General features: G+C 38.3%; 1 protein-coding gene across 2 annotated transcripts in view; it reads right to left on the reverse strand.

The window, feature by feature from the left end:
* The window catches only part of LOC126828875 (forkhead box protein J3), a 28697-nt gene extending 25341 nt beyond the window's left edge, over nt 1–3356 (reverse strand). For both annotated transcript variants that reach the window (XM_050558953.1, XM_050558952.1), the window contains exons 1-2: nt 2990–3356; nt 931–1005 (exon numbers count right to left, since the gene is read on the reverse strand). In XM_050558953.1, the coding sequence (XP_050414910.1) occupies nt 931–1005; nt 2990–3349 (435 nt within the window). In that variant the 5' untranslated portion in view covers nt 3350–3356. The remainder of the gene's footprint in view (nt 1–930; nt 1006–2989) is intronic.
* Between the last annotated feature and the right edge of the window lie 8039 nt (nt 3357–11395).

Genomic DNA, 11395 nt, shown 5'->3' on the forward strand with positions numbered 1-11395 from the left:
AAAGAGGAGTCAAATGCTGCCTCCCACTCCTGAAAAAATATCTGAAGTAAACAAACTATCTTAAAAACTGACCATTAGGCTTATACATGTACATGTACCTATTTGTGGAATTCACTACCCTTTCATATAAAAGAATCAGAGTCTGTCTGCAATTTCAAAACAAGACTGAAAACTCATCTGTTCATACAACAATAGGGATGAAATGGAACCAAAATTTATAACTTTGCAAGCACATTTGAAACTCCTAATAGGAGTATTTATTGCGCTATATAAATTTGGATGTTATGTCATGTCTAGTTATACCTGTGTCACAGATCAACGTTGACAGACACCCGAGGTTTATGTACAGGTACATGTACTGTATTGTATCAATTACAGATCCTATTTCGTTTTTTATAGTTCAAAATTTCACTTTACTTGTCTTTACTACAATAGGATCTGAAAGAGTTGTTATATAACCAATGAAACGGCCTGTTGTGGTGAGTTCTTGAACTGCGGTTCACGGAACTGTGGGTATTCTTACTAGTAACATCAACGCTGATTAGTTAATCAAATGTCTGACATCATTGGGTCAAAAGCAGCTTGTAGGAGGTCTGATGTGACCCCCCGAAAAATTGGTCAGATCTTCAGGTACATGTACAGTAGTAGAGGCTATCGAAAGTATATACATGTAATATATATTTATAAAAAAAAAAAAAAAAAAAAAAAAAATATAGATCTGGGCCCTGTTTCTTCTAAAGATAAAATCCAAATTTTAGTAAGATATTTCAATTTTGATTGGTTAAGCACTAAAATCAATCTAATATTATCCAATCAAATTATTAAAATTTGGATTTTATCCTAGTTAAAATTTCGTGAAAAAGGCCCTTGTATTTTAATCAGATTGGTACTGTAGTACAGGTACACCATACAAAAAATATATTTACTTACCTTTCCAGGGTCATCTTTAGATCTGGGAACTTTGAGAAAACATTTATTTAATGATAAATTATGACGTATTGAATTCTGTAAAAGAAAAACAAATTCTGCAAAAATACATGCATAGAAAATATAACCCAATTTCTCATTGGTAAACTTGTATAATTTAATACGATCTTGCAAGTTGATCACATTTTGAATCTTTTGCTTTTGGTTTATCCATCAACAATATTCAGAATATGAAAATTTTAGAGACCTAAGTCTCTAAACAGATTATATGCCTATTCCATAGGAGCTAAAGATTTCGAATATAAATCAAATGCTGATTAGTGATGGGACCACAGCTGAATGATTAAATTATATTTCTATTACTATTAGTGATGGGACCACAGCTGAACGATCAAATATATTTCAAAATATTAAGCTATAAGTCAGTTTGTTTACATCTCTACATGTACAGTAGTTACGAACATTAGGCTGACCTTAAAAATATCTTTGTTTCACCAAACCCGACCCACAATCGAGGAGAAGGGTCGGTAGGTCGGGTTTTTTTTCAGATTTTTTTTTTAAGAGCTAATTTGACAGCTTGATAATTTTCCGGGTGCAAACATTCGTCTTCTTTTATTGGCAAACAAATCAATGACATCGGGATTTTTCTTGATGCACGACTCGCACACAAATTGCGACAAACTCACGTTTGAAACTCCCTCAACACGTTTTTAACGATCGTGCGGGTTGTGCCTTTATTTTTCTCGAAAACGGATATTGAAAATATCGTCGTCATGTTTAAAACGACGCCCCACAGACATAGAGGCAGAATCATTTCGTGGGAATGGACGTGCTTTCGTCTGCAACCATTTTGTTGAGAAGCGACACCTATGACGCTTTCGTCTTGATCAACCAGTTTCAATAATGAATCAAACCATAGCCATAGTAAAGGGAAATAACTCTCGTGATATATTTCAGGTTGACACACAAAATAAAATAAAAAGATCGCGGAAAAGTGCAATAAAATAATTTAAGTCGGGGGTGGTTTTAGTTAGTCGGTCGCGTTAGGCGAAACAAAGATATTTTTAAGGTCAGCCTTATAGCAGCCACTCGGTTTTAGCGACATCTCCTTGTAAGCAGTCACAATAAATTCTTGTAACTCTTCCTTTCCATCTCTTTAATAAAACGGTTACTCCTGTGCTGTAACGCGGACAGTGGTCACTGGTCACCATTTTAGTCATAATTTTATCAAATCAACGCCTACATGTATGCAACGGCCATTGTTAACCGAGTATAAAATAATCAATCATATAGTCTGTGTATCATAACTTTGGCTCCATATCATTCTTTAATTCAATCATGGGCAGAACCGCCCATGTTAACCGATGATGATATCACAGAGAGAATGGTGATATCTGTTGTATGCTGTCCTAAATAGATGTTTCGATACAAAAAAAATCTTATCTTATTAAAAATCTTATCTGTGAAGCTCAAGCCTCAAGCATCAAGCTAATAAATTAATAAAAATCAGTACTTTAAACTTTTATTTCATATTTATATTGCTGACAGTTCTATATTCTCATTTAGTATGCCTATCTATTGTGCAATTTTAAAACACATTTTGTAATAGTGATTAGTATTAGTATTAGTTGTTTCTTAATCTTATAACATAAGAAACATTTATTGATTGCCAATCCAACAATACTGATTCCATTATCCAAACCAAAACTTTGTATTGACCATTTCTGTGTCGTACCTGAATATGTCAAGGAACTTGACCTAGTTGAGTTCTATCAATCCCCAAGTTTCAAGGTAATCACATCAGTCAAGGCTAATCCGATCCATCAAAGTGATTACGTGCTTATCTATTGAGATGATTAAATTGGTGTTTATCAGTTTAATCACTAATCTAATTATCATAATTATTTACGTAAAGATCTATTAATATGGGTCAATCAGTTTTATCGACGGAGTGTCGGTGCTCCGTCACACTTCGATGGAACTACCTGATGACATGAGCACTGTAAGACATGCGGAGGACTGGAATAGCCCGATAGTTGACCTAATTAACAGTTGAACTCACCTTCCAGCCATTACCAGCTTCCTTATAATACGGAAAATTTTCACAAATCCACTGATAAATTTCACTGAGTGTCATTTTCTTTTTGCCCGTACTGTTAATCGCAAACGTAATGAGATTAGCATAACTGTACGGTGGTTTACCGTCTTTTTGAGTGTTCGGATGTCCAGGAGGACTGTGTCCATTTTCGTACATGGCATTTGTGTCGAGTGGGGAGTTCGGCCCCTTTCTCATCGCTAACTGCCCACCGGCAGTTTTACTGATATTGTCCCCAACTCCTATATGTCCCCCGGTAATCGCCCCACCGACACGGAGGCGGTGAAGCCAGTCCATTGCCGTCAGGCTACTTTCCAGCTCCGCCATTTTTACAGGTACTTGCACTACATTTGTTTACCGATGACGACATATATTCATCCGCGGTCACAAAAAATATTGTACCGATTTCCTCACGGATTGTTGCTTCACCAGCATCACATAACAATATATATCCAATAGATTTGATATAAAGGAAAGAGGTTTCTCAAATACCATTATTAAATGACATTATTTCGCTGAACTACTTTACTTAAGGGGATCAATAAAAGTAAAACGTCAGAATAGCTTTATTACCACCAGTAGCGTTACCTAGCAGCCGAATAACCTTTGACCTAAAGTGCGGGAAATATTATATTAACACTTTTTGGACTTCTCGGAGAAAGAGCGATAATAATGCGATACGAAAATAATGTTCACATGATCGCGTTTTTTTTTTCTTTTTCTCCCTGTTTCCTAATTCCATTTTTAATATTAACTGTTTATGACTTACGCAACACTTTTAGTCAATCTGTTTAGTTTTGGTGAAGAATGTTCTATTTTTAAATGCCATAGATAGGCACCTTCCAGTTGGGTTACGGCCCTGTTTCTCGAAATCTTAACTAAAGATAAAATCCAAATTTTAGTAGGTATTTCAATTTTGATTGGCTAAGCACTAAAATCAATCTAATATTATCCAATCAAATTACTAAAATTTGGATTAAAATTCCGTGAAACAGGCCCCTGGCTGATCAACAGTATGTACAGAATGGGCGCATTTCGTTTTTTCTACCAATTTATGAAGTGATCCGAATGTTTTTAAAAATGTTATAAATGCCCGTTCAAAAATATAAACACTATATAGACTTGTCGGTATTATATAGCCTACTAACAGGATACCTGTTTCGTCAGGAGTCCAAATTCGCCCGGTGTCCAATTCTCCTGGGCGGTTGTCTAATTCGCATTTGATGGCCTAAAACATCCACGGAGTCATGCTGGTTAATTTGATGCTACATAATATTTGGAGGATGGAGAGCGGCGACGAAGCGTAATTGGCGAACACACACACATACACACAGGCATCTTTGATTTTATTTATATAGATTTAAAAGTTCAATTATCCGTTAGCATGATGACTGTAAAATACCCTTTAAATTTGAATATTTTAACAAATAAAGCTGTTATAGGTTTCTACATATAACAATTTTATGATTTCTTGCCAATAAACTTATTTGGGAATATATGGCCACATCAAAGGTTGATTTCAATGTTTCGATTCTAATCAAATTTGAATGTTGAGACAATGCATTTATTAATCTATGTACACTAATATGAGACGCTCGAGGCGGTGATAAGAAGAGAAAAAAAAAACAACAAAAAAAAACAACAACACACAGCAACAATTTTGTTTTATTGCCGTTTTCGTTTGTTTGCTCGATGTTTTTTTTTATTTTATTATTTTTTTGTTATTTTCTTGTTCTGTATATGTCAGATAAACCAGTGTATTTCCCGATCGTTAAAGGGACAATAACACTCTAACTGGCTTGACAGCTCCAGAAAATAAAAAATAGCCTTATTCTAAGTACTAAATGTGTTAGTGTCCTACCTGTTGTGTAAATTATCCATTAAATCCTATTTTACTTGTCCAAAGGGTTCAAAAATATTTTTAAATCCAAGTCACATTTGAAAAGCTTTACGTCAGGCTTTTCAAATCATTTAGTTGAATTTTTCCAATTTTTTAAATTAGGTGTGTTAAGATGAAATTTGTATCATCAATTAATTGGAATATTGTAATATAGTACAATTTGTTGACCAGAATAAAGATTGGGGCATATTATTCAGTTACAACAAGAGTGGTATTGAGCCTTTAAGAGGAAGGTTCTTAGTAATGGTATTATATGCTACCTATAGACGGGCGAAATCCATGCCCTAATTGGTATATTATGTCCTTTTCATGGTGGGGTTGGGCCTCTCACCGCCGGACGCGATCTGGAGACGATGAGGGGCCTGGGGTCCATGGATTCCGATTGAAAAAGTAACAACCATTATACATATATCTAAAAAGAAAAGGTTATCTTCACACATCCACTGAAAAAATAATGGTCTAAATCCGAGGAAATGAAATGAAATGGGGTTTAACGTCCTACTGTTCTGCTCCTATACTGGGCTAATGAAGACGGGCATACGCCATACAGTGTGCTATGAGGGAAATTTTGCCCGGGCAGCGGCACTATCGCCTACTCTCATATCGAATTTCTTTTACGTGCATTCCAATGTATACACGGGACCTCGGTTTTTCGTTTCATCCGAAGGACTAGACAGCTGTCCTTGTCAAACCCTCAGTTCTGCACCACTGACAAAGGGAAACCACGTCGGAAAATCGGCTAAATCCGAGGAGAAGAATGATTTATCACTTGAGGTGAGGAAAAGGTGATTCAGTCATTTTCTATAGCTTTGTCAGTTATTTTTTAGTCTCGATAGGGTCCAAGGAAAACCAGTTGAACCGAGGGCCTAGCTATATATCTGCCCATAGCCCCTTTCATGTTCCCCGTGTGACCAAACGAATATTAACTTATGAGAGAGAGAGAGAGAAATCGGGTTTAACGTCCATTCGACACAAACTAGGTCATTTCCGGACTAACACATGGTTCAATTGTTTTTCAATAATTCGCTTGCGCGTAGGGATCTTTAGCAGGGGGATGAAACCGGAGGATCCGGAGAAAACCCACCCTACTCCTTGTCACATACAACCGGTGTATCGAAACCCCACGAGTTGACTCAATGACCGACCGTATGATACAGTGCGCACGTGCTAACAATTACTTACTGTATGATTGTGCCTTTAATGGCGTCTGTCTCGTCAGAGAAATATATATATATAAACTGCTGGGGATGTCAGATACAACATTTGAAAGTTGATTATCAGAAATTATGTCTCTGTCCTAACAAAATAATTGGAGGGGGGGGGGCACGGTGGCTAAGTGGGTAAGACGCTGGATCGCTAGCCGGAGGTCGGGTGTTCGATCCCTGCATTGGCTGAGAGTTCATCTAGATTTTCCGGCGTGGTCCTCCACCCCCTTGTCAGTGATGCAGGACGGAGGTCCTGATAAGGACAGCTGTCTAGTCGTTCGGATGGGACAAAGTACCGAAGTCTCGTGTACACATTTGCGTGCACGTAAAGGATCTCTTGACAGTTGGCATTCGATATAAGAGTAGGCCGTAGTGTCGCTGTTCGGGCAACATGTCCCTCACAAATTAAAATAATATTTTAAAATATAAAATAAAACGACAAATTCTCGGGTGATAAAACCAAAGTTCACCGAGCAATCCTTTAAAATGTAAACACATGATTGATTGTACATTGACCTTTTTTTTAATATCAACGTTAAAATTTGGCGTGAAATGACTTGTTTTAAAATGACTATTTATCTAAGATTCATTCTTTTATTTAAATACAATGTAAATATTTCTGGATAATCGAAACCATCGCATGAATAAATGTATTATTGGTGTCAATCGTCAACTTTGATCTAGTCTACAGAAATATAAATCTCTTATTTATTAAGACGTTGAAAATTGATCCCACTTTTACCGTAATTAACCTTGTAAACACCAGACTGAGTTGTATTCCAGAGAGCGAGGAAGAGAGAAAAGGCGTTTAATAACGTCCGGTCGACACAAACTAAGTTATTTTGGGACTAATGGTTCAATTTCATTTCATTACTTCGCTTGCGCCTAGTGGTATTTAGCAGTGGGATGAAACAGGAGTACCCGGAAAAAACCCATGAGGTTGGCCTGGCGACCCTACTCCTTGTCACCTACAAGATATTGATATAATGAAACTATACACCGAGTTCCATCACTCTCACTTAAAGATACCTTATGTAAGATTTAGATAAAGAGCTAGCCGTTCTTGCTATAATAGTTCTAAAATCGATAATGTGAATGAATAATTTTTAAAAATTCATGCGAGCGAAGATATTAGCCGTTGAAGGTTTGACAAGACGTGTGGATTAATTGCAACCACCGTACTGGTTGTTCGAAGGTAAGTCTCGCTCCTCCATTTTTAGATTAAATCAAAATATGGCTGAACAGTTCTAATCTGTTTAATATCGGAGATATCAGATGACATGTTAATAAATGTTCGGACGTAAAGAAAGACCTGCAATAGGCAGATTTAGCTTTTGCATAATGTATGTTTGATTAGAACTAAAGTTATCGTGTTCCAAAGCATCGACCAATCAAATTGCTTATCTCTGCTTACCCTAAGCCGAAAATGTTTATCTTTGAACTCCATCATGGCATTCACCTAATAAACACCTACACCAAGTTTGAAAATTCTAACTCAATTAAAAGAGAGTTATTGTGTCCCGAAAAGTGTAACGGACAGACAGACAGACAGACGGACAGATTAATACCCCCCACCCCTCCTTCTCGAGCTTTCTTTGAAAGGCGCGGGACAATAAATTCTTATGGATAATACGGTAATACACTAGGTCCGATATACGTCACGCATTCGTACTTAGAGTGGGCGTTTCAAGGTCAGGACATCCCATAATATTGTCAAGTCAAATTCTCAACAAAGCAGGCATGTTCAATTTAAGAAAAAACCCTTTATTTATACATAGACCCAAACTGTATTATTGTGCAGCACGGAGAAGAACTATTATATTGAATATAAGTGTTAACCTATTTTATACGCCTTTAGTTCAGGGTGGAAATTGTCGTCACTAGAGAGCCCGTGAGAGGGGGGGGGGGGGGGTGAGGCTGAAACAATTATCCAGTGGCTCGGAGCCTCGAGTAATTTGTATAAATTTATAAAAAATATACACTATTCCTTTATCGTAAAGTAGAAGAATACCGATGACTTTTTTCTGAATAAGGATACCTATTGGCGGGGGTAGGATAAGAATCGGATTCTGTCAGTCCACCTTTTAAAACAAAATGATGAATTAAAAGCAATAACTAAAAGCCTACGCGCCGTGGGGCCCCGGCCCGTCCTCGTTCGACTCGAGGCTCTCGTCGCCGTCAGAGTATCCGGACCCCTTTCCGTTTGAATCAAGTTCAACATAATTTTGGGTATTAAAAAAAAACAAATGAACGAAATGAAATGGGGTTTAACGTCCTACGGACTGTTCTGCTCCGAACTGGGCTAATGACGACGGGCATACGCCATACAGTGTGCCACGAGGGAAATTTTGCCAGGACAACGGCACTACGGCCTACCCTTATATCGAATTCCAACTGTCAAGGGATCTTTCACGTGCACGCCAATTTGTACACAGCACCTCGTTTTTCGTCCCATCCGAACGACTATAGATAGCTGTCCTTGTCCTGCATCACTCAAGGGGGATCACGCTGGAAAATCTGGATGAACTTTCTCGGCCAATGCAGGGATCGAACACCCGACCTAGTTTCCAGGCTAGCGAGCCAGCATCCTACCTACTTAGCCACCGTGCCCCCCCCCCCCCCCTCGGAAAAGAAAAATAATGAACGAATCGTTATGAAGAAAATTTTCTTTTTGATATTTTGGTGTCTGATGGTCAGGGTTTTTGTTTTTCCATTTGATTGCTTGCTTAAAATGTCCTGTCAAAATCGTGTTCATCTGATTATTATTACATCATTAAAACTAAAACGGTATGTCGTGTTATATCCCCTGACCGAGTTGCTTGTCATAGGGCCCAGAGAGCTCTGTAGCGGGCCCTGGCGTCACTTGCTTCACGTGGCATACTTCATGTGGTTTGAACTCTAAAGGAGCTAAACATCTAACCCAATATTTTCCATAATATTTGAAATTAAAAACACGAATTACAATTCAGTATTTGTCCAATTCAATTAATATAGACGAAGCTGTCTTGCCGCTAAAATATAGAATCCCAAGAGAGAGAGAGAGAGACTCGACACAAACTAGGTCATTTCGGTACTAACATATTTTCAATTTTATTTCCACAATTCACTTGCGCGTTTAGCAGTGGGAGGAAACCGGTGGACCCGGAGAAAACCCACGAGATTGGACAGGCGACGACCCTACTCCTTGTCACGTACAACTGCTTAATCGAAACCACGGCAGTTGGCTCAATGACAAACCTTATGATACAGCGCGTACGCGCTAACCATTTCATTTTGCCGAATTATTTTCTATCCGGATCACATTTGAGGCACATGAAAGAACACTGGATAAAGTTCCCAAATGGGATTTTGTAAAGCCTGAAGCGATTGTTTACTGGCGAAACTTTTTTCTGATAAATAAGTGCATTTCGTATCGTAGATAATATGAATAACATCGTAGGCTGCCGGAATTGTTTTTATACGCCCACATTTTCATGTGGACGTATATTGTCGTCGCCCCAATCTGATTAAAATACAGATCTATATTTCGTTTCGTTTTTTTTATACCTTCGATGGCCTACACTACACTAGATGAAGATCTGACAAGTTATAACGATAGGTCACGTCAGGGGTCAAAAGACCGACTTATGACCCTATGATGTCAGACATTTGATTAACCAATCAGCATTGATCTTACTAGTGGATTACCCACAGTTCCGTGCAGAACACGCCTAAAGCTCGCCGTAACAGACTGTTTCATTGACTAATCCCTGACACCATTCAGAACATGAGTTAAATAACAACTCTTCCAGATGCAAGTGTAGTAAAGACAAGTAAAACGAAATTTTGAACTATAAAAACGAAACGAAATAGGATCTGTGTTTTAACCAGATTGTCGTCGCCCCTGTACTACGGACCGTCTAGACCTTGATACAGACTCCTCCACTTCAATTCCGTTACAACATTGTGCAAGGCCTCTAATAACCGTTATTTTCGGAATAACGATGGGCTGTTCATTATCAAATGGTTCACTGCATATCTGACAAACAGACGATACTGTATCCATTTGTGTCGCAACATTTGAACCATTTTGTGAATTATATTCGCCACCTGCTTCAATAGGCATGATCAGCTTCCGCAGTCGACATACCCCTACCGCAGTGAGACATTCCAAATGAAATTTACTTGATACTGGATGAATGTCATTGTATTAGGTCTAAGGTAGGAGTATCATTCATCTCCAATCCCTAATCGGAAATCTAAATCCCTAATTTGAATTTCTCCTATATTGACACAGGGGAATCACTTAATCACTAAAATGTGTACAAAAATGGATACAGCTACATCGAAAACGTACATTTTGAAAGCATTTTAATACCGAAGACCGGTTTACAGTTCCTAAGGCGCTGTTTGTTATATTAACTGATTATTTACAGATCGGGGTTTTGAAACAATAACTTTTTGAGTTAAAATCTCTTTTCATTTAAAATGGACCACTGGCGTTAATTGTTTCGCTGACTGTTTTTAGTTTATTCCAGAGAAAGAGTCCAGCATAGGGATAGGAGCGTTTTGCAATTTGAAAGTTAATAGTTTGAGATTTTAGAAGATGTTTTTTCTTAGAATGGAGATTTCTACTGGCAGTATAAGGCTAGACACGACTTTTAAAAAAATATACGATGGAGCTTGGACAAGGGAGTAATTTAAACTTTATACTTTGGTGAACTGGGAGCCAGTGAAGGGACATTAAGGGGCGTGTCCAGGAATTTGAGAAGCGGGGGACAAGGTGGAGACAAAGTCGAGTTTGGATTTCAGTGGAGTGAGTCAAAACGGCGTTATTTCCATGAATGTAGGAGAGAGAGAGAGAGAGAGAGAGAGAGAGAGAGAGAGAGAGAAATGGGGTTTAACGTCCACTCGACACAAACTAGGTCATTTCGGGACTAACATATGGTTTAATTTTATTTCAATAATTCGCTTGCGCGTAGGGGTCTTTAGCAGTGGGAGGAAACCGGAGGACCCGGAAAAAACCCACGAGGTTGGACAGGCGACCCTACTCCTTGTCACGTACAACCGGGGATTCGAAACCACGCCAGTCGACTCAGTGACAGACTTTATGATACAGCGCGCGCACGCTAACCATTCAGCCATCCAACCCCCCCTTCTGGTTTAAGATCAGGGAAGAGTAGTCTCCAGTCTGTTTTTAACACTTTACGTGTAGGTGTCAATTGATTCCGATGTTTATCTCGAATTGGGTGAGGTTTGAAATTTAAATTCAAGCTCACGGAGATGTAA

This window comes from Patella vulgata, chromosome 7, assembly GCF_932274485.2.
Source record: "Patella vulgata chromosome 7, xgPatVulg1.2, whole genome shotgun sequence".
Classification (NCBI taxonomy): Eukaryota; Metazoa; Mollusca; class Gastropoda; family Patellidae; genus Patella; species Patella vulgata.